The 25,225-nt window shown below is 36.4% G+C and overlaps 1 protein-coding gene across 3 annotated transcripts; it reads right to left on the minus strand.

Moving 5' to 3' along the window:
• DAW1 (dynein assembly factor with WD repeats 1) lies at positions 1-24,520 on the minus strand. 3 transcript variants are annotated; one of them, XM_042796802.1, is made up of 14 exons: positions 24,433-24,520; positions 23,127-23,199; positions 20,191-20,335; positions 16,864-16,922; positions 16,085-16,207; positions 14,351-14,450; positions 11,655-11,762; positions 10,556-10,662; positions 7,274-7,376; positions 6,771-6,885; positions 5,649-5,725; positions 3,551-3,713; positions 2,829-2,904; positions 1-176 (listed from the first exon to the last, which is right to left on the minus strand). In XM_042796802.1, the coding sequence occupies exons 1-13, from the start codon at positions 24,470-24,472 to the stop codon at positions 2,870-2,872; spliced, it is 1,248 nt and encodes a 415-aa protein (XP_042652736.1). In that variant the 5' UTR covers positions 24,473-24,520; the 3' UTR covers positions 1-176; positions 2,829-2,869. The 3 variants fall into 3 exon arrangements, with proteins under 3 accessions (XP_042652736.1, XP_032861247.2, XP_042652733.1); XM_033005356.2 differs by lacking the exon at positions 1-176 and having other exon boundaries at positions 2,794-2,904; positions 11,655-11,738; XM_042796799.1 differs by lacking the exon at positions 1-176 and having other exon boundaries at positions 2,794-2,904.
• Between the last annotated feature and the right edge of the window lie 705 nt (positions 24,521-25,225).

Genomic DNA, 25,225 nt, shown 5'->3' on the forward strand with positions numbered 1-25,225 from the left:
AGCATACATCAAGGGTCCAAGTACACATTGTATGCTTACATGGAAATCCTCATCCTTGTCTTGTAAAATGCATGTTCTGTCCTGGAGAAGTTACATCATACAAGCTAAGGGCTTCTTTCCCACAAAAAAACAAACTTGTATATTCACAGAGGTATATACTGGAAGGATTTGGAGATCTAAAGGACAGAAACAATACAGTAAATACGATTTCCACAGTGACAGTCATTGCTAAAACACACTTCAGGAGTCTTCTGAGGTAATCCTTTTCAATAAAGTCATTGTGAATCAAGTTTGCCAGCATTCCAGGATAAAGTTGAAAGCCACATCCCACTCAAACCACTCAGTGATTAAAGTAGTAGCTTGGAGAGTGTAAGGTATGCAGAATTCAAATGTTTTTATAAGATTAAAAAGGCACCAGACAATAGTTAGAGCACACAAATACACTGTTTTAGCTGATGGACTTAAGTGGAATTATAGAAAGGGATTAAGCTGATATCAGAGACACAGAATGGTTTCAGGATAACACATCTATATAATGCACTCCTAATATATATCTCTGTAATTTATTAGAACTGCATATTGGTAAACCAAGGTGCATAGAGCCTAACATCAAAGCATTCATATGATGGTACCTAGAGTACTACTGAAGCTCTTATCAGGTGCCAAGTCAGCACCCTTTTCTGCAGTGCTGTGAATCACACCAGATGTAAAAGTACTTTACATTTGAGCAGGAAACCTGGATAACTTAGCCTGAAAAGCAATTCCACTCACTCAGTGAATCTAGGGAGAGTCAGAAATAGAGCCCAGATGGCCGCCCAGTCCAATGCTTAGTCTATGAAACCTCAACTCACAATTTCACATAAAAATGGGACAAGAGCTTGAAGGCAAAAGCTACTATAGATGTTTGATTCACTGAATCACTAGCATAGTAAAAGAGAAAAATCATAAGGGAGAAGACAACAGAAAATAACCCAACCTGAAAGATTAAGCAAAAAATAATAAAAAAAAAAAGAAAATCTACTTCCTAATCACAGTCCAGAGAACTTTTTTACTTTGTGATGGTTACACAGCAAGTCAAATTTCAGTTTTAGCCTTGTAGCAGTATTTGTACACATTTCATTACACTAATTTTCCTCCATTTTTGTCAGACTGAAATCCCATATGTCACACCTGTAAGTACAGGTGCAAAGTGATCTAGGGACACTGGGAAATTCTAAAGTAACACAAAACTGCCTTGCCCTTCTTGCCCTTTTCAATTCCAGATTACTGGGATACACTTTTGATATCATAAATCTTTGCACAAGATAACAGGAAATATCACAAGCATTACAGTACCATTAATATCAGCTACTGTGCCTACGGATAAAGGTTTATTTTTTAATGATCTGCAGCACAATCCTTAGTTCTTCCACAACACGCTCCTACTTTAAACAACCCGGAATTTGCCAAGTCATAACAGGCACTTTTGTTTCTTCATTTACACCCAAGGATGCTGGCAAGCACTCAGAGATAGTCAGAACACATCAAAATTATTAACTTCCTATTAAATTTAACAACATTTAGAAGTCACATCCATAACCACCTAAAAATATACAATATAAACAAAATACCTCCAAGGTTCATTCTCTGCTGTATGCTTCCTTTCTTGCTTTTTTTCCTCTTGGTCAACACACATACTTTGTTCAATCCTACTCTCTCTGCCTCTTCTTCCAAAGCTGCTGGAAAAGACCAGTCAGCTCTGCTCCTTTGCTACTCCCCTGCAAAGAGCAACGGCAGTTTCAGGTGCTCTGCCAGGAAGTGGGGCGAGCTCTGCACAGGTGAAACCTGTTGGCAATTGCTGGTGAGAGCTCATAGTACAGGGGTTAATAACTTGCAGGAATTCCTCATCCACTTCTCAGTTTATGTCGTGATCCTTAGCTCCAAATCTTTAGGGTGTGAAGTTTCTTCAGGCTGACCATAATCTTTGGGCCAGGATTCAGAGCTGGAGCCACCACCCGTATTATTTTTTTACCTCAGGTGAAAACGGGAGAATGAGGGCTGAGCAGAAAGGAAAGGAAAGATGTGGGCAAGTATGAATGGAGGGTGAGTGGGAACTTAAGAGCAGCATGCACGCAATAGTTAATAGCAATGTAGTTCATGAATGGTTGCTGGTTTTCTCCAGAAATACCAAGTGGGACATTGTATTATAAGTAGCGAAACTGGAATTTTAACTCAATATTTTATTACACAACAAAAAAATTAATAGAAAAGTACTCAGAGCAAGCATATAACAACATCCCTTTCACACCTGTGAGTATTTTTTTATTAAAAGGGTTACAAGTTAAAAATGACACACAATGAAATGGGGCCATTTGACTGGATTCATTCACACTAATCATGATTTCTCTCAGGTGACTGAGGTAACAGAGATAGACTCTTCTCGGTGGTACCCAGTGAAGAAGCAACATACACAAATTGGAATACAAGAAAACATTCCATTTAAACATAAGGAAATAAAAAAACCCACTTTTTTTTATTGTAAGAGTGGTCAAACACTGAGCAAGTTGCCCAGATAAACTGTGGAGTCTCTGCCCTTGGAGATATTCAAAATCATGTCAGTCCTGGGCAGGCCGCTTAGATGACAGTGCTTTGAGCACACATGTTGCAACTAGACAATCTCCAGAGGTCCCTTCCAACTTCTACTATTCTGTGATTCCATATCTACCAGACAACAGCAAAGTCAAACCTACCAAAATCTAGGTAACTTTACTTCCGCAAAGCTGAAGGCAAGCAAAGAGGGTAAAATAAAACAGATCTGAACAACTGAGTTTATTGGCTATAAAACTCACACAGTAGGCATACACCAAACTGGATCTTTCCTTCTCTTCAGTCAGTGCCATATTCTACAGGTGTTGTCCTTGCTCCCTAGTAATAAAGACACATTGTGAAGGAATCATTTAGCTGTATTACACAATTTATCCATTTTTGTTAACACCTACATCAACAGTCTGTCCAGAATGTCAAGCAGCCACAGAAATATTTTTCTGTCCATGACTAGCAAGAAACAGCAGAAACCACAGCAATATTTTTAGCTTAGATCATCCTGAATCCCATACTTTGGTAGTTCAGTCAAAAGATCAAATCAATCACAAATAGGCTGTTCACATCTTTTCCCACTCCCACATCTTTTTGTCTGAAATGAAGGAAACCTGAACAGAGTTCAGTGCCAAATACACAAAAGGTGTGCTCCCATTTAAAAAGCTTTGCTGTTTGTTCATCCAGACCTCCCTCACTGCAACGCATTGTGAGAAAATGGCTCAGCCACTGGTCTGGTGCTAGTATATGCCCATAGGAGAGGTGGTAGTGTATGCCCATGCCTTTATACAAATTTGTTCATGGCCATATTCACTTAAGCCTCAGCTCAAAAGTGATTTTCTAGCTTTTCTTGACTATATTTTAAGTCACCGCATTTGGAATATTGCCCCAGGAAACTTCTCAGACTTATTTTGTTTACCATAACAAGATTTCAAATGTCTCAAAAAAAAAAAAAAAAAAGCAATATATTAGTTACCTGTAATGATTATATCGCCTTTGTAATTGAAAGCGCAGGAGAATATCTCATCAGTATGACCCTCTAATACCTGAAGGCACTGTCCAGTAGCGGCATCCCAGAGTCGAGCTGTTTTATCAGAGCTAGCTGTTAGTATACAATTGCCTTTAGGGTTGAAACATACCTTTAAAAAAAATATACAAGAAAGTTATATTACTTAGCAAGTCAATATGCCTAGAAAAGGAAGCATATCGAGTGATTAAAAGATGAAAACAGAAACCAGCAACTCTTGCATTCAGCTTTTCAGCTAAAATTAAGGATAGTAGTCCACTAGAGTCACCCTGGGAAACTTCTGTGGCTGAAAACTTTGTGTGTGTACAAAGGTCTATATACAATGACCTTAGTAGGATCAAGACTTCAGAATATTATCCCCCAAAATCACAACTGCTCTAAAACTGTAATAACTTTATTTAAATGTTATAATTATTCCAATGTAAAATTTATACATATTTTATAGAGTTCTACATTAAATAACATACATCTCAATAATATAAAAACTTCTACTGAAGGCAACTCATTTTGTAGCATGTCTTCATATTTGTTAAACATTCATTGACAAAACTGCATGCATTTCCAGATAATCAGATATATTTTTATAGCGGTAACTGGACAATACCAGGTTTCTTATATAATACAAAATTGCTTAATTACTGAGGGCAAAATGACTGTTCCCCAGAAATACAATTTCCAAGTAAAATAGACCGACTTTTCAACATGATCCCACATGAGCAGATTCTTACTTCCAGCAAAGAAATCGTGCCAGCACTAAGGACCCTGATGGGAGCTGTCTCTAACCCACCCACATGTCAGCAAGTATTCAGACTGCATTCCTCAGTTCATCTACACTGACTGTGAAATTCTGCCGTGACTGTATTAAGTGAGGAAAGACTAGCCCTTCTGAACTTAATAGTCTCTCAGCAGAGTGATTATAATAGCCAAATGAATACAGTGAAAGCACGTGAGTTTTGTTCACTAAGAACCATCCTAGTTTCAAAATATTAATATTTCAATTACAAAATACATCAAACAAAAGCAGCACAGACTTAGCATACTAGCCTCAAAGCTAGTGAAAACTACACAGTTGAAAGAACAATGAAAGGTTGCAAGCATTAAATAACAAAGTTTGAAAAATATGTACAATTTTGGAAGATAACTGAAGGTATTTGGAACTGAACTTTGGCATTCAAAATTGACAAGACTTCCAGCAAAGTACATCAGCACATTCCTCATGACCAAGTGATTTTTGAAACAGGCTTTATACTTCCCCTATGCAGTTTTGAAAATAAGACTCTCCATGTGTTTTGCTACAGAAATACGTTTTTTTTTCTGTTCTGTTCTATAAATTGGGTGTGCAGAGAAATTAAAAAGAGTAAAGAGGAGCAGATCTGGTAGAAGCAAAGAATAAGGGTGATGGTAAAAGCCTCAGAGGCAATAGCTTTAAGACATTATCGAGAGACTAAAAAACTTGTGCTTATTCTGTTAGAGAATCTGGGGACTCTGAGGGCTTAACAACACAAGCATAATTTAGGACATGTCAGATGGAAGCTCTGTTAACTATGATCATAACAACAGAACATTCAGACAGCATCTCCCTATCTGCTCCCCTGTTCTCTGCCAAGTGATTGCAGAGACTCAACCTATATACTATTTGAGAAAATAGGTAAGGAAAAACATTCATTTCAATGTTAACAAAGCCAGGTATCCATCTCTGAGAGGGATGGACTTCTTAAGTAGCTTGCTAACTGCCACAATTCTAAGGAATCAAATAGCAAAAAACATGACAGTATGGAGAGATGACTCTTGGTGGAGCCTATAGGAGTAGCACACCCAGTATTATCTCAGCTCAGAAGTGAGGACTTGGAAACAATCATTGACCGATAACTTTTAGTCTAAAGGAACGTTCTTTTTAAAGATAACTTCTTAGCCAGACCTCTCAGTCTTAAATATTAATGATTTACCACCACATTCTTTAACTGTATTCCTGTGCCATGGAATAACTGGTGGACTGGATGTCACACATAATCAATTAAGAAAAGGTGCAAAACCACAAACGGCTTACCTTTGAAATTTCACCTCCATGACCTTCTAGCTTTGCAATGCACTTTCTTGTTTCTGCATTATAGACTCTTGCTGATCCTGTTGTAGCAGATTAGGAGCTATTTTTAATTATTATGCTTAAGCATGCATTTCAATAAGAATATTTTAATAAGGTCAGAAGGACCTCATCCTCAGGTTTGATTTCAAAAGAAATAGAAGACAATCTTAACAGTCACCCCCAAGGATAAGGTATGTTGTCTGTAATCTCACTGGAAAAGGTTGACTTCTGAATGGTTTCTGTTGGAAAACTTCTAAAATGTGAATACAAATGTCCACATAGAACATGGACTACTAAAGTCTGTAATTTCAGAATGCATGTAAAATATATTCAGAAAGCTTTAATTATAGTTCAGATATTCATTATATTTAATAAACTATTGATTACATTTCAGGAAAACGTTTACATTATTTTAGGTCTTAATTTAGCAACTACAGCAAATCAGATCCAAATAGTGCCCCCATCCAGTCTGGTATCCTGTTTCTAAAAGTGCAAATCAAAACACTTAAGCATGTAAAACATAATATGGTCATTATGCGCTATAATATAACACTGTGCAAGTGAATAGAAAAAACTCTTTACTGAGATTCCTGAAAAATTAATCAGCATGCAAAACTACTGCATACCAATAACAAAACAAAATTACTTCTTCCACTACCTCTTTGTTGTGTATTCTCTTGCTGTACATTTGGAAAATTTAGTAGCAAACCCACCATTAAAATTCCAACTACCTTTTTCATTTAAGCTTAAATTTGAGCACCCAAATCAAACCTCACTCAAAAGCTACTTACCTAAACATTTAAAATGCATTTCCAACCACAAGTGAAATATTTCCCTGCAAGTTTGAAGTTAAAGGGGAAATACATGTTGATTAAGTGTGAAAAATAAGAAAATTTTCACTGGCAAAAACTTCTTAAGTTTAATGCCAAACTTTCTATAATGCAACAAACATGGCTTGATCTATAGTTTTGAGTCATGATACACTCCTTTCACCAAGCTACATTCAAAGCAAAACCAAAGGAAAAGGACAAAGGTATTTCATGCTACTACTGCAATTCTTACAGAAGTCCCAGTCACTTCACTTACCATCAGCAGAGGCAGTTGCAATACGCTGGCCAGCATAATCAAAGCAGACATCCAGTATTTCATCACTGTGACCTATTAAAGTTGATATGTGTGCCCCAGTCATAGCATTCCACAGCTGCACAAATAAGGGTAATTTTTTGGCTTATTTTGACTAATTTACTTGATAGATACCTAGTTGATCCATAAAGCAACGTGTATAGGCCCTTTCTGATGTCTGACAATGTATTAACATGAAAGCTGGATATAAACCAAAAAAGAGTCACTGTTTAGTCAGTTTAGTCAAGTCCTATTTTTTTTTTATTTCAGTGTATTGACTAAATAAGCTTTAAAATACATATATTTAACTGGATTTCACTGAAATAAATAAACTTAGAGGTTTTGCATTTTGTTATAAATTCTTTAATGAATTACATGTACTCATATAAAATAATACTTTTCCATTTATAGATTATATATTTTTATATATCAAGTAGCTGTGTTTGGTACATACTCTACTTTCTTACCATGCATGTTTTGTCCATTGATCCAGTGACAATGAGAGAACAGTCCCAGTTGAACTGTGCGCTGCTAATTTCTCCCCGGTGACCTATTAAAGCATGTAACATGCTACGAAAGGGAGAATTTACATTTTTAGTGTGTATTCTGATATACGCATATAAATTATAAGTAAGTTTATAAAATGGTATGGTTAAGGTGTCAAGTCTTCAGCATTAAAACAATTAAATGGAGTGGTACAGCTTATTTAGGATTCTAGTACTACATCAATTCAATTTTTTATCTTTGGGACAGAGAGATAGTAAGGAATAAAATAGAAATGTCCTCCCTTCCCTTTTAGTGAATGTATTTCCAGTGAAATGTGACAACTTTCCAGCACCAGAAACAGATTTCTTGTATTCATCTACATACAAAGCACACACAGCATGTTTTTCCACATTACCTTTCCATTATCCTACTCCAACGAACTGCAAACAGTGCATCTTTAAAACTCCATATAATCTAAACCTTTTATAAAATCCACTGAAGATCAAATGGAACTTAATTAAGTATTTAATGTGCGTATGTTTCCAAGAAACAGGCAAATGATGGCCAAATTTAAATATTATTTCTAACCCTCATTAATCCTAAACTTCTTGATGCACGAGACTGGCAATACTAGCTCCATTAAATCCTTCAGCTTTAGCTGAATAGAAAGGGTACAATTAGCCATTATTTCTTCCTATGAATTAATGGCCTATAAGGCAACGAACCCTAAAAATGATTAATTGATATATATATTTTGAAGGATTAGTAAATTAAGTTATTATCACAATGCTAATATCACTGTATCATCAACAGAAAACTGCTTTAACTAATGGATAAACTAATGACTACAAAAACAACTAAATGAGTTTAAGTGACTGAAATGTTTTTATTCATTGCATAAGATATATAAGGGCAGCTAAATTAATATATATGCTAAATGAACACCAAAGCAAATCTCCTGAGCAATTGAATTTTCTATTTGTTTATGATAACAAAACCAGATTATACTCAAGTCATTTTATAGAACTACTCCTTTTACTTTCTAACAGTGTGAGGCCTGCACTGTGCAGACCTTTCTACAGTAAAACCAAAAATCAACAAGCAGAAAACAATAGCGGAAAACTTCTAAATTTTGTGAGCATATTATTTGGCCATTAAGAGTGCTGTCATTGCAATACCTAATACCCAAAATACCTAATAATGAAAAAAGTTTTAAAAATTTAAAAGCTTTACTTTCTAAATTTTGAAAAGGCAGTCCAGGCTTCAAGCTTCAACATAAATATCTAATCAATAAGCAGAATAAATAGCAACATATGGAACATCTCACAGAAACCACTATCTATCAGATACAATTTATAAAGAAACCAGAAAACAGGCTTGTGAAATGCCATTAAAATTTTCCATTTAAATTATTTTTGTAAAAAATCCCCCAAAATCAGCTTCAGTCATGATAATACTTCTTTAGCCTTCAGCTTCCAGTGAAAATTAATATATAGATGTCTTAATATTTGCACTATAACTGCAAATAAAAAGAAATGGTCTCTCAGCATCCTGATGTCCAGCACTTCCAAACCCAGTTACAAGCTGTTGATTTGTCAAATGAAGCTCTGAAGACACCTTCAAAGGAACTATAGCTGACTGTATCTGCCATGGAGGAATTATTGATGAAACACAGACCTGTATTACAAAAGCATACTCCACTTTCCCCTCCCCCCCTCTTTTTTTTTTTAACTTCAACATTTTATGAATAAAGAACTTTATGAAGAAAATCTACATCAACTTCCCTTAGGACAATTCTACCCAGAATAAAAAGAGGAACACGGCCACTCATCAGTCAACAAAATTAGAAGAAACATCAAGTTCAAACTCAAATTTAGAAAGCAGTGTTTCTCATATTTCACACAAAACCCTCACCTACAAGATTTTTGCAAATCTACCTGAACCTCTATATAGCAAAGTATGATTTTCACACAGTCTTTCTGACTGCAGTTTTTCATTATTACTAAACGTATATATGCCCAGCTGACATCTAAAAGGCTAAATGCTGGCCCTGGCACAATTATATTGCCCACTAGCTAATTACCAGAGCTGCCAGTCTTTAAATGAGAATTTTCTCCTTCATATTCCACTTCCTGGTATTGACCCTAAAGTGAAGTCCATATTCTTTTCTTAGAAAAAAAGAATGCAACATGAAAATTCCCAAACTTTGACTTCACTTCAGGCTCAGACAAGAAGCTGGAAGAAGCAGCCATTTTCAAACAAAAATATCTGCAAGAACACCAAGCTGAATGAATTTGAATCAAAAGGTCCAATTTGCTGAATGAGTGCCTCCTAAATATTTACATGCCAAACATTAAACTACTGGTGCTGAACAAAACTCAAAGCATACAGGATTAAGCCTTAAATGATGTACTATATGTACATAATTTTTAAATCACATGATTACTCTCGTTTTGAAGCAATACACATTGTTTATTACCCCAAGACGTCATTGTACACGCACTTCCCTTTTATATATAAATTTCAGAGACATTCCCCTTGCTCTCACAAAAAGAAAAAAGACATGATATTTGAAAACATTATAAAATCATTATCTTCATAAATTACTTTGTCAGTAATCGGGGTAATAATTTTATTATTCTACCTATACTGAGTTTCCAGTTGAAAAAACAAGTGGATTTGTGATGATAATACAAGTTCATATTTAGCTACCGCATTATTATTTGTTGGCATCATAATCAAGACATTTTGTTCTCTGCAGACAGAGAGGCCAAAGTTTCTCCTCTTCATAAATTTATACTGACATGAAGGACTATGAGAAGGAAAATGGACTCTCTATAGTTTTTAAAGACAATGTGACCAGACCAATTTTCTATGACATAAAAGATACTTTCTTTCTACTTAAACAGTCTGTTCCATCTAGAAATTCTAGACACCTTTTAAATCATGACTTTCCATGTTGATAAAATAATCTCCTGTTTGGAGAATTCATCAGCAATGAACACAGGATCTGTCCCTTCTATCTGCATCCTCAGAACTAATAAGATGGAAATTTCAGACAAAAAACATATACAAAAGCATTTCATGAGCAGCATTCTTTTTCAGAAGAACAGACAGGACAGAAGCAATAAATGATAAAATGAAGGAACGCATACTCTAAATGAAGCAAAAATACAATGTCTGTAATTTGTAGCTCAACATTGTCTCTTTCATTTGTCATTAAAACATGCAATGTAAAATTATACTTATTAGTAGTTCAGTACCTGCCAGTGCCAACATCCCACACTGCCACTCTATGGTCAAAGGAGCCAGTGATAATCCTATCTCCAGTGGTGTTGAAAGACAATGCAATAATTTCTGCTGAGTGCCCCTGAGAGAATTTTTTAAAAGGAGTATGAGAATGCAAATTATGAATTAATTTTCCATTAATGTAATTTAACATGTAGCTTTTTTTCAGCAGCATAATTCTGCTATAACCCTTCAATATATTATTTACTGTCTTGTCCAGTGTATCACAATTTTGAGAGAAAGATCTACTAGACTGTGGAATAGTCAATATTCCAACAACTGAAAAAAATCAGGCACATCACTTAAGCAGTAAGAAGTTATGCACTGATTACATCACTGGACTTTTTCCATATTTGATTTAAACAGAATCACATTTGTTCACCAATACACACTGAAATCAGATGATTCATTTACAGTAAACTACAGTACAGCCTGTCATTGGTGCTGGTGGGGAGGGTTGGAAAAATGAATGTAAGCATACTTATGATCTGAAGGTTCACGTATTCCACTGCTCTTTGCTCTGATGAGGGCTCTGAGGAAGAGAAAGTCAAGGAGGAGAAAATGCCCTCCTCACTCTATAGGCCACATACACCAAAGGAAGCTTATGCTACAGGCCTGTCTGAACCTGTGGGATCCCAGCAAGCCACACAGAGCAGAGAGACATCACAATCTAGAAGTAACTGGATGGCTGCTCTCTGCTGCTGTTTACAGGAAGAAGATCCCTACAGATGAAGTGTCTAACATTAATGTTCTCTGAGTTACTTTATAAGTCATAATTTACAGTATAGCAACATGCTTTAATGAGCAATGGAAGGCATTCTAGCCTATAGCAGTAATATCACTGAAATAAGAAAATCTGTCTTTTTGTATGTAGGACTTCTTATAAAATACCATAGCTTTATCATTCCCTTCAAGTTTTCTTAATCCATTTTGTAATTGCAGTCACTGTGGGACCACCTGGTAAAAGAAACTACAAGTTTTGAAACTGTTGTAATGGTTATACTGTTATTTATCTCATTTTGAAAACTAAGAAAGCAAGAAACACCTTTAAAAACATAAGGAAGGCAAACGTACACTTAAAGTGACTATTTCTTCTCCTTTCTCTATATCCCATAATTTGGCAGTGGTATCCATGCTTCCAGTTGCCAGCAATGTGCTCTGAAGATTAAATGATAAACATACCTGTAGCAAGAAACGTTGGATGGAAAAAGTGGGAAAAGAGAGTACTTATATACATTTTCTCAAAAACAATGGGTCAGGATTAATATTTTTACACAAGACAATATTAAGTTTGACTTAATATTTTGTGGCATACAGAAAAATTGCAGAATTCTTCCAAAAACTCACTAGAAGAGCAACAAACCCTTATCACATAGCTCTGGATGACTATTCAAATCAACTGGACTAACCGGCCGCTTTGCAATGGCAATACATTAAAAAGACTTACTGGAAGATTTCCTGTATTGTTTTCTGAGCCTGGATTAAAATTCACTATTTAGGTGCTTCATTTTTTTTGTCACAGAGAGAAATTATTTAGTTCAAAAAGTTTTCATGAAAATCAAGACCGAAACAGTTTGTTAATTTATTAATGGTATATAGTTAACTAGCAGAGCACCATGTATTCAGTATCAGCATCTGTAATATAGATAAACTTATGCAGTCTTAATAAACACCTACAAATGTCTAAACTTCCTCCTCTAACCCCCAAGAAGTTTTAATCACACACCCATTTTTCACACTCTTCCATGCGCATTTTCTCTCTCAGAGGCTGAGTGTGTTACAGGCGCACACCCCCTTTCCTAGGAGCATGTGTTCCCTAACTGCACACACCTGCCCTAGCAGACATAAGTGCTCTAGCTTTAGTTGAACCCATGCCACTTCCTACAATCTGATGATCCACATGCCAGAGAGAAGGCATCCAAGTTCATCTATGCACATCTTACAGAGTGGGACAATGGGGCCTTTTTATTGAACCCCATACTGACAATCCACTAGCCAGGCGCAGACTCCTCATGCCATCTCCGAAAGGAAGGCCACCCTCTCTGGTCTAGGCAGAGATTGTGATGCCCAGGGTGACTTCTGGAATCACCAGAGCAGGTTTTGACAACTGCTGCTTCCAGACTGATGTCTCCTCCACTCTGTCATAAATTGTCTTGATTCTTTTATCTTCTTCTACTTCTTTTTAGTTCAGAATTCTCTTTGAGATTCTCTAGTTACTGTTCAATCTGACGCACATTCTTTCCTAACATTATCAATTGGTAGGCTTCCTCTTTAACTTGATCGGTGTGGGGCAAAGACACTTCAGTTAGTTTCGTGTCCTCACAAACACACTGTACACTCACAGTCTTATCTTTATAGGTGTCATTATCTAGACCATTTGCCAAGGGCGTCCCCACAGCATCTTATTTATTTATGAAAAAGCAAGAGCAAAAACTCAAGAACTTCCTTAATTTTTCACATTAAAAAAAACCATATAGCCATCTTCCCATTCTCTGTAATTATTCAATGATTGTTCTGCTAATAAAGAATAGGAGGTACCATGTAAAAAGGAACACAGTAGCTGAGGTCATTAGTGCATTTTCACTATGTCCATTTCTTTTTTTTATACCGACTAACTATGGACATGCCCTTGCCAGCAATGTATCATACACAACAATGGCCTTTCAGAAACAGGTCTCATTCAGATAAACACATTATTTTCTGCTGGCTATTATCTTCTATTAATTACTTGCTAGCACAACTCGTAACACTTTGGGATTAATCTAACCTCTACAGAAGTCAGAAAAAACTGAGAGGCCTTTAAAAATTTAGCTGATTTGTGGAAGCAAAATCACTGCAGCCTGTCTCAATAAGCAAGCAGGCTCTCCATTGTAAGCAGTAACTGTTTCAAAGTATCCAGAGAATCAAGAAACCACTGATACCAACCTCACCTTCCACCAAGTTAAACCATCATATTCTCACGCTAGTTATAGGCCTCGCAATCTACAAATTAAATTCCAGTTGTTTCCAGAAACAATTTCCAGAAATGCCTTATTGAACGATTATATAGCTAATTTTGTTTAAAAATATATTCTGCATTGAAATAAGAGTTTCAGTGGATTTATCCTGGTATTTTAAATCTGAATGCTGTGCATCAAGTTATCTGCTATTGCTAATAGGGCTTCTAGTGCATTGGAAGGGAAACAAAGAATTTTTAAGCTTAAACTGTTTTCATTTCATACGTCTTTGACATTTCAGCATCCCACATATTCCCAGTTAACACACTTAAAATTTCAGAAATTCATTCTGTGGCTCCACTTGGTTCTGTACGGAAAGTACAGATCTCAGCATGAAAGACAGTAATACAAACAGTGATGTTCTTGTATTTTTAGTTCTGCAACTATGAGAGGCAACACAAGATATCTAGAAAAAAAATGAAATATGTAAACAAATCAATGAATAAATATATGCAATAAATTGAGAGTTACAATTGTCATGGTATTTTTCAAAAACGTTTGAACATTTCGCAAACAAGGGAAATTGAAACAAACTAAAAATAAAAATATAATTTCAAACTGTATACAATTCCGTATGTTTTATTCTTATTTCTTAAGAACTGTCAGACTATCTTTTTCTTGCAGTGCAGAAATGATCACAATATCTGAATGTGTGAATAGATGCAGCAGAATAGTTGCCCCTTCCAATGTTGGCTTACATGGACTTGGAACCCACAGCCACGAATGACTGTTTGAGGAAACATAAAGGAATAAGAAACATCCATCAGTACTCACTATTTCTGCACTATGTCCTCTGAAAGTATGATAACATTTTCCTGTTTCCGTACTCCATAGTCTGCAGGTTTTATCGAAAGATCCAGTGGCAATCTTGTCACTAAATGGAAAAATCCTGTCATTTTTATTTAGAAAAACCCTCTGACTTCTAAGACAGTAGAACTCACAGAAACAATACCCAGTTGTCAAAGCTTGCATGCATTTTGGTGCGTTCTGATGCACTACAACATCCTGGAGCAGGATTTCAAAAAAAGAAGTTAAGGGAAAAAAAATAGTAGACATAATTAGTTTCTAGAAGAGCCACTGTGCCTATCTATCAGCACAGAAGTGTTCACAATTGATGACTATCCTACATTAGGGATGAGGTTATCTGCTATACATTCAGATGTATTTAAAAATTATGCCACTTCATCAGATAGCATCTGTTTATCAACAGTTATAAACTCTTTTTACCCAAATTTCAGAGGTCGAACCCAACTGCCACTGACATCAGTGGAAGTGTTATGAACAACTGCAGTTATCGCAGGACTGAAGTGAGGTACCCAGAAAATGTTGCAAGGGACACTGTATCAAAACTAAAAGATTAGCAGAAAAAAAAGTCATTTTTTTTGCTGAACTTTTAAATTAAAAGTAGCTCAAGGTTCTCATCAGGTTTTTGCTTGCTATATATCACTTCTCCACTTTTATGTTACAGTCTAGTTATTGATCTTCACAGAGATTTTTGTCATAATTTCTTCAAATTATATAAAAGAATTTAATTAATTGGTTTTTTAAAATAAATAATATTATCAAAATATAAGACATTGACATAGCAGGTTCTGGGTTAGATAAAGCCTTTTTATTTAGAAGGATATGATGATGTTCCAAATAGCGTAAGAACAAGTCTTTAACATTTATTTCCTGATGTTAACTGTATATTGCTTAATTGATAAATAGGACATCTGACAGTTAAAGAAGCAATGTGATTCAATATATAAAGAGGAATTAATTTCTCTTATTTTGCAGAGAAGCAAAATGGTTTACTTATATACTACAGTTTCTTCAGGAAGCAAATGACAACGAAACTTCAGTAGCTAACATATAATTCCCTTCACCTAACAGGTGGCAATTCTACCCTAGGGCAGTTATTGCAGAAAACAAAAGATGCACAGATTCGTATTTGACATTCATACAGTGGCACCCTGTGGATTTTATAAAAATTACTCAACAGCTGTGACACTTCTAAATCATGTCCTAAATAATAATGAATGTGTAATACCAAATGGAAAAATCCACTTTTGCTATGACAGAAATTTTCTTTCTCCTTAAGTGAAGCAACACAAGCTGTTGTAAGTACACAACATACACAATTACATGGAAGCTGTAAATAATGGTTAATATTCAAAACACAATCTCATCATGTAGATTACTGAAATAAATCTGTGTTTCAATATATTAAACTAACTCATATATCTATCTTTCAAGACCCTGAATACCTGACAAAATTTATGCTTTGAATTTCAAATTTAATTTAAAAAAATTTTCAAGCAGAAATCATGATTGAATATATCTCTTACACAAATAACATACAGTGTCCTCCCATGGTAATTAGATATAGTTTAACTTTACAAATTCAAAATTTGAACTATTTAAATTTGAGATAGTCTATTTTATGTTAAAGTTTGAGTAACAGTCCTGTATTTGCAAAATAACATGATTAGCAATTATGATGTATCTCAGAGAAAATATATTTACCCATAGGGATTATTAAAAGCTATTGCATAGACAACATTTCTGTGTCCCTCCAGTGTACGTAGCTCTTCTCCTGATGTAGTATCCCATACTTTGCAGGTTCTATCATAGCTTCCAGTGATAAAGCTAAAGCAAAGAGAAATTCATTTCTAAATACAGTATCTTATTGGTCCTGGTGCATAGTCAAATGAGTTATATCCACAGATTTCAGTTAGCACTATCTCAGACCCTAAATCTCTTCTTTCTTCCAAAAAATATAGATTAATGACCATAGTTTCCTTTTTTTTTTAATATTACTCATCAAAAAAAAAACTTGTTTCTAATCTTTAACATATTTCAACTAGCAAGCAAGCTGCTGCTTTCAAGACATGAAGGAAAAAATGATTAGGCATATGCTCACAGTGAAATCAATTAACATGAAATTCCACTACAGTGAAAGTCCCAAATGAATTTATGTCAAAGTATCATTTAGCTTTTAGTAATACTCACTTTATTGCCATAAAGGTGCTTCTTTCTGAAATACGGTAATTATCAACAAACTATCACCTTGGAAGAAAAAATTTACAGAAACTGAATCTCACCTGCTACTTTTTTGCATCTCCCATTGGTTCTCCCACAGAAGCCTGGAATCTAAGCCCCAATCATGCTTGAAGCTGCTTATAAGCAGCACAGCTGAATTCTTATTACAGCAAGATAAGAGCATTGAAATTTCCTTACAATTTAATTTAGAAATATAAAACTTCAATTAGTGATTATGTATTTTGACTTTGAAACCAACTTACCGGGAACCAGATTTGTTAAATGCTACATTAGTCAGTGGCAATATATGTGCTTTAAGTACCTGAAATAGAAGCAGTGGCAGGGAGAATAAAACAACATTTGATGCAAATAAAAAACAAAACAAAACAATCACTCAAAATATTTAATAGGTTAATGTTTTCTTCTCCTCCTGTCAGATTAGCAGTTGCAGCTGTAATACATTAATCCCTAACTAAAAAATTCCCCATGCCTCAGCAGGTTATCACTGCAGATTTTACATAGTATTGATTTCAAACTTGTATTTTACTTGAATGAACTGTCCTTTCCCCCATATTTGCTTTTACTCCACCTTCTCTGAGACCAGCAAAGTAACCCTCGACTAGAGCTGAAAGGGTAAAAACAAATACAAATGAGTGAGGAGACCATGCCTAGTGAGATCACTGATGAAGGAAATCCCAGTATTAAGCCTTATACAGTGAACCAAGAGATCCAGTTGCATTGAGTATTTTGAGTCTTTTAGGTGATGAAATGCTTTCAGGTGGTATATAACTTTGTTTCAAAAATCAGGAAGAACAGAAGTAAGCTACATCTACTTTATATGGGGTCATGACAAAAAAGGCATTCAGAACTGTAACACAGGTACTTATCAGGACAAAATTCAGAGAGGAGATTTCAAATTTGATGTGTCTGCCTCTATTGTGCAGGTTATAGAGGTCACTGATTTTCTAACATAGTTTCTAAGGTCCTTTAATCACAGTATATATTTTTCACCTAAATTATCTCATAACCATAATAATACATATTAACGTTTATCAAGCATAGGTGAAAATGGTTTCAGGTACTGCTAATGAAAGTCAGCATGCCATGATATTTTGAAAATAACCAAAAAGATATAATCTGGTTTCTGTTTTAATAAACCGTCCACTGTATAACAAAGTTTGCATTTGTACAATTTTCACCTATTACAAGCTGGCTTCTGCTCAAGTCTAAAGCATAATCAAATCATAACATGGGAAATCACAGCAATTGCTGACAGTGAAGTTAATGGATTTTAAAAATACAGCAGTGGTCCACTAGGTCTCCTCTGTAGTGTAAGAATGAAGAAGAAATAATTTATAAGCAATGCCATTTAATCACTGTCATATTACCAGAGCTTCAACTTTTTGTTCTTATGTCTAGCTTTCTCAGCTACCTATCTCCAAAAGAAAAATGAAAGGAGCTCAGAGATCTTCTACTCAAAAGAGTATGGACTGATCAAAATACAAATAACAATGATCAAGTGAAAGACAGAGAGAGAAACAGAAAACTTATTTTATGTTAGAGAAACAGTAATTTCTGTGCTCTAGAGAAAGTAATACAAGTTACACTTTGAGCTACAGCAGTGGGAATGGGCAATTAAGATGTGGAAATGACAAAACATTTTGGTTTTTTTTAAAAACAGCCACAGTATACAAATATCTGCATATGAAAATTCATAATTATGTAAATTTATGGAAATCTGATCCATGACATCTTTAGGGCTCCATGCAGGCAGCTCTGAACGACAAACATATTTAACAATTATAACAAAAAGGGAGGAAAACAAGATGGGTTTATGTTCAATTTCAGCTCACAGGACTAATTCTGTTGTTCTGATGCCCAGTGATGCAGTTGCTTCATCCACAGAACTCTAAACTAGCGAGAATTGCTTGTGCAAACTATAATAATCAAACCCTAAGGCAATATTACAAAAATGTACCTTAGTTCTGCAAAATCTGCTACAGCAGTCTCTAAGATACAAATCTGCAAAACATTACAGCATACCATTGCTATGTATTGGTTTAAAACCTGAGAAATTGTTACAAAAGCTTGTGTATCTGCAAGATGCCTAACACAACACAGACACAATTACTGGAAATAACAAAAGATGGGTTTATACACTTATTTAAGATTGTGCTCCATCGCAACAGGAAAAAATACTAATTTCCAAACAATGCAAACACATGGAACATTTTTTGGTAAAAAAAAAAAACTCACTCCCATCCACCTCTCATATAATATGAATATAAGGTATCTCAGAAGCACCTGTTACTCATGTTTCATTTAGAAGCCCTAAATGGAACTGAAACATAAAATGAGTTCTTTTCACACATTTCTATCTACTCTTGAGTTAAGGAAATAAGCCAGCACTTACTGTATTTGCCTGCCTTTAGTATTTCCAAATACAGAAGCTCAAACATGGCATTATACCCAACAAAGAGCAAATACATTATTTATACTGAAATTTAAACAAGCTTTTGATGATTTGTCAGTCTTTGTGATGAACAATTTTAAAATCTTGTGAAAGGCATTATCTCGGTTGAGAGCATACCCTAAAACAGAACAGAAACTTTTTAAATTTAAGATGCCTTATTACATAGCTCTGTTTTCAAGGTTAAATACACAGATATTTGCAGAATTCACCCAGACATGTACTGTTGGTCAAAAGAACTCAAGTTGTAGCTAGCAACATGTAAGGGGTTTTTTTTTGACAAACAATCCAACACAGAACTTCTCCCTTTTCTCTCTAAATTTAAGGTAATAATCAGTAACACAGCACCGACCAGCAAGTTTTAACAGCTACACACTGCCATCTGCTGACTCCATAAAGATACAACACTTAATTATTTCAAATTGCAAGATGCAGTCTCTGGAAGTAATTTTATTTTTATTTCCACAATTAAATACAATTAAACCTATTATTTTCTGACACACTGAATCCTGGATTTAAAGACCTTAAAGATTATTCTAATCATTATTCTTAAAAAAGCTTACTCATTTAAATCAAACTTTTAAATCAGTATCTGTAAGCTGAACTATCAATATTAAAACATAACAGTAATGGCAAAAAGTCATGACAACCAGTATTATTGTATGCAGAAGAATACATAAAACCCCCATAATTTTCACAAAATTAAGAACAAGTAGACAAGGGTATGAAAATATTTTGGGTCTTTCACAACAGCTAGTTTACTTGGGGTCTATTTATGGGCTTTGTTGAAACATAACTATGGGTGTTGCTGGTTCACAGAGTCTTATTTGACAAATGAGAGAATTATTTCACTCCATCCAAAACGCACCCTTGCACATAAACCTGTGTAAACAGTGTCCAGGAACAGTTACAACTCCCAGCCTTTTGGGGGAATTCCTGGCAGACATAACCAGGCCAGACTCAGTCACTCTCAACAGTGCAGAGGTAATTGAAAAGAGCCAAGAAATGGGTCATAAATTCCAAATTTTGCTCTCAGGCATAACATGCAGCAGTAAAAACACACAACATCACAACTGAAACCCTCAAAAATGCACAAGATTATTTTAAAGATGCCTCTGACCTTAAAAAGATAGAACTTGTGATCCTCTTTTTCCCCTAGCTTCTCTTGCAATCTTCGTACTAAATGTATGATGTGTTCCTTGCACGAAGCTGTGATGAGAGGTTCTCCTTTCTGAATTTCTTCCACTAAGGCTATGGCATCTGTGCTATTATGAGGAAAGGAAGAAGAAGAAAGAAAAAATCCAAAAATCCAAACCCACCAGATTTCATCTTCTGGCAATAATTACAAATATAAAACCAAGATTATTATTTACTTGCAGAGAATCTGAAGTAAGCAATTAAATGATATACATTTATCTCATACTGTAACAGCTTTAAGAAATATGGATAAATCTTTCTTGGTTCCTATACTTCCTTCCCTCTTACTAAAGCTGTTCAGTAAGATCTACCTTTTAAAAATTTTAGCTTGGCAAGAAATTTACCTTTTCACAGAGGACCAGATGTAGGAGATCTGTATCCAAAACTGATAGTTTTAGAATAAATATCTAAATTAAAGTGGAATTTCCTAAATTCAAAGTGAATTGCCCAATGCCAAGTGAATGAAGTATCAACAAGATAAATTATATATGGAAAGTGTTAAAATTATCTCTGTGGCTTCACAAATCTATGCCTGTTCCTATATACACTTAGTTATGATAATAACTTCCACAAATGTGGTTCATGGTCTATTGGTGTCCATGAGCCCCCAGAAAGTTTCACAGCTAGTCTGTGGAACTGGATCATCTATTCATATCATCAGATAAACTGCTGATTCCTTGCCATCCATGAGAAACTAAGGGTTGACAATACTCAGCAGTGAAACATACACTTAAAACTAGTTCTAGCAAGAAGCCTAGCATTTATGTTAGTATGTAAATTACTGCAGTCTAAAGAGGATTTTCTGTATGTCCTGTAAATGGGAGCCATTAATATCCCCATAAATTTGTATCCTCTCAGTGTTTATACTCCTGTTAAGTAATACCAGACAACTTATTTCTTTCACAAAATGACTCAGTAGGTTTTATCCAGACTACTAAACTGGACAGATCCAGGTAGACAAAAAGTAGTAATTTTTAAATTTGGATTTTTCATCTTACATGTGCAGCCTACATTGTCTACTAACTTTGGCCCACATGCAAGGACACTTCCATACGAATGTTAAGACAATCATATTACTTCATGCTCTTCTGCCTAATAAACTCTGTGAATTTTGGCAACTTTATTTAATGGTGGCATTTTTTTATCTTTCTGAGGCTCTTCCTACCAGAGCTGGCTGAATAGAGCATGTAGGCTGACTACTATGAACAAAAACATATACAGGCTCTCAGATTTCTTTCTGTTTTTTTCTTTTGGGTGCCTAGAGGAAGACATTAGCTGGACAAAAGCAGAAGAAATAGCTTGAGAGTGGAATAAAACTTGATAATCTTTCCCTGGTGTCTGATGCCAGCCAAAAGGTTCTGTGAAAAAATCCACTAGATATGGCATGCAAATTCATAAACTGTTCCATACTTTCTATGTGTACAAATAGCTGGTGGGAGGGAATGAAGCAGAGGAAGCCAGATTTTTCTCAGTATTGCCCACTGAAAGGACAAGAGCCAATGAGCACAAATAAAAAAAAACAAAACAAACAAACCCCAAAAAAACCAAACCAAACCAAACCAGAACCCCAGGAAATTCAATCTCAACACAAAAATTAGACTTTTTTTCTGTGGGGGTGGCCAAATACCAGAACAGTTACACAGAGAGGTTATGGAGTCTCCATCCGAGAGATATGCAGAACCCCACTACACATGGTCCTGGTCAACCTACTCTAGCTGACGCTGCTTGAGAGGGTCTCAAGAAGTCCCTTTCAACATAAATGATTCTCAGATTCTGTGACATGCCATTATGTTCTGTCACCAAAAGCACGAAATAGCTAGTCAAATAACCTCTCAAGTACTGGTGCATAAATGACATGTAGCAGTATTAAAGCTAATTCAGCATAGTAACTTGTTAAGTCAACTTTCTCATTACAATAAATCCGTCCTGTTCCTCACAAGGAATACAGATGAGAGTTGCCTTCCAACTGTCTGAAAGCCAGAGGCAGATGTGATTGAATATCATACTCCACATAGCAAGTCTCACTTGCTTCCTCATGAAGTGACCTCTGCCTTTATCTTACCTAAAGATATCCCATCAAACTTAAATCTAAACTTGACTGTGAAATACACTGTATTTTTTTTCTTCAGTTAAACCACTCTCTGATTTTTAGATATATCAAGTTCCTGCAATTTCTTTCATCATCTGTAGGAAACTATAAAACCATATTATGTACTATTTACTTGTCCTTTCAAAGAAGTCAACTGAAATTAGGTTCACAAAAGAAAGAAACCACAAAACTTCCATTACTTGCAATAGAAGCAAATACTTAGTTTCTCTACACAGATATGAGAGAGGGAATCACTTAACTTGCCTGTCTTATACCACCTTACCTATGGTTGTTATGACGATTAATTAATTAACAGGAGAGATCTGATGTCTAGTTATTTTCAGTGATTTCGACAGAGGTCATTTAAACCGATTAACTGGGTGCTGAGTTAGACCCACTTTTTGAAAACCTTCTGAAGACCAGAAATACTATTACAGGACCTAAGAACTAACTGTCATTCATCACATTACAAGGTTAAGTGCTGTATATTTCTGTTGGCTTTGTACAGGCATATTGATAATCATAATTCTATAAGAAAAAAGAGGCTTCCCCTCTGAACAAAAAAGCATGATGTTAATAATCAGCTGGGCTGCAAGATTCTCTATGTAAAATAGTAGGAGAATGATTTGATTATGTTATTTTCTTTTCTTTGTGAGTGTTTTAAAGAACAATGATATAGCTGACCTCAATATGTTTAAATCAAATAGAGTTGTGTATCAGCATGCTATAAAACAGCAGAGTGCTGTCATCTGAAATAATACCATACTTACTCAGGTCTAAGATCAAGTAGATCTATAGATCTGGTCTTTGGCTCGTCACCTTCTACATATTCCAGAATAATTCCTTTAAAACAAACAAACAAAAAAAGTGATAAAAAGGTCTTAATTACATATCTGGGACTTTATAACAGGCACTGTAGCCAGCAGTGCTTCCACTTTCATTTTTCCACTGGCTTCAGCAGACCTACTTCCAGTTCTTGGAACTAGGAGAAGGTTGGCTGTTCTTGCTGAGAGTTACAAGGGTGATGAACAACTCTGATGTGTTTATATGATAAAAGATACTGAGCATTATTATTTATGAGCCATTTTCTACACTGGAAATGAACAAGCTCTTTTTTCCCCAACAACTTTTTGCATGACTTCATCAGCACTACTTTCAAAGAAGCTGTCCTGAGGGTACTTGCTGTAGTTTGGTATTTCAAGAAGCCTAGAAAACATGATTTACAAAAACCTGTTGTATTTCAGTGTTTACAAAGGCCGGTATGCAGTAATGTATAGAAAATGTACTGAGCTGAAGTATTCGAATGTTTAACCGCATTGCTTCCTGTTTTGAAAGTTGTTAAAGAGTTCTGCTACTCCTTGGTTTTCCATGGCATAATTTAACAAATAATTTAAATGAATTTTTATGTCATTTTGCATTTTATGAAGTCCATAAGAAACGTATTTAATTTGTAAGAAAGTTCTGTTACGACAATACACTTCCTGAGCTGGTCATCTCTATCTTGTTTCAATTCTGAAAATTCATTAAGTCTCCTGACAGAGTTCATGGCAAATGATGAAGACAATTTAACAACAGCGCTTTTGAAAGCAGGGTTCTGCTCAGAAAATTCTCAGAACAAAGGAAAAAACAAAGATGTGGCAACTTTTTGCTTAAACGGCCCTTTTAATCAGGCATACACGTTTTTTGCTGCCATCTAGGGTGACTTCTGACTTTTTAAACTCCTTACCGCGATGCGACTAAGACCGCCTGCGTTTCGCAATACCAAGTCATCAGTTACAGCCCCGATCGGCCATGAGCCGCTGCCAGCTGGAAGTCTCCCAACCAACGGCAGTGCCAAGACATCCGCACCCGACGCCAACCCGGCTGCAGGTGCGCGCTCTCCCCGCCTGCTCCCGTCCTCCTCCCTGACAGAGGCGAGGAAAACCTCCATTACAGGAGCCGCCCCCACACGCCGCGCCTCCCTGACAGTCGCACCCGCCACACGCCCAACCGCAGCCCCAACGCGGACCCGCCGTGCCGGCACAGCCGCGGCCAGGGCAGGGACCCGGCCCGGCCCCCCCGCGCCCCGCTCCGCACCCGGCGGGTAGTAGCGCAGCAGCAGCCGCCTCAGCCCCATCGTCCCCCGCCGGCCCGGGGCTGCAGCCCGCTACCATAGCAACGCACAAACAGCGCATGCGCCCTGCGCGGGCGGGAAGGGGTGCCAGGTTCCTGCCATGGCTGAAGGGCTGCCCTGGCCTCGGGCCCGCGCAGGTACGGCGGTGCCCCTCCGACCAGCCCGGGCACGGCGGTGCTCCTCCGGCTGCGCAGCCCGGGTCTTCGCGCCCGCACGGCTGGGCTGGCTGCGCAGCCGGGCCAGGCCTCGGCGCATCCCCTTCCTGCTCCGGCTGCGCAGCCGAGCCCCCCCCGGGCGAGCAGGTTGCCCTGTGCTTACGTGGAAGCATGGCATTGTTTTATTTCCTACTCTTCAGTTATGAATTCATAACGTTGGGGCGTTTTTACTGTTACTTTATTTCACCATTATAACTGCAAGATGTTAGCAGAGTAGTAATAGCCAGCTAGAAACCACAACTATTTATACAAACTTTGGTTTGCTTTCTCCCAGGTGCATAGATTATAATTACCCCCACTGAGTTTTACCAACCGCTTATTGTCCTTTCGCTTAGTATTGCAAGGCCTTTCTGCAGTTTTCACAGATCATCCTGACTATCCTGAACACCACGAGCTAGAGCTGCTCGCACTGTAATACAGCGCTGCAAGAGCTTCTAATTTATGCCATAGAAAGTACCAGATCTTCAAAGACTGGAACACACTAAAAAATGGTAAAACTCACAGTGCTAAAGAGCCACAAGTAACAGCATAACAAATATAT

The sequence above is a fragment of the Tyto alba genome, unplaced genomic scaffold (assembly GCF_018691265.1).
Source record: "Tyto alba isolate M040663 unplaced genomic scaffold, T.alba_DEE_v4.0 Super-Scaffold_10, whole genome shotgun sequence".
NCBI classification, from domain to species: Eukaryota; Metazoa; Chordata; class Aves; order Strigiformes; family Tytonidae; genus Tyto; species Tyto alba.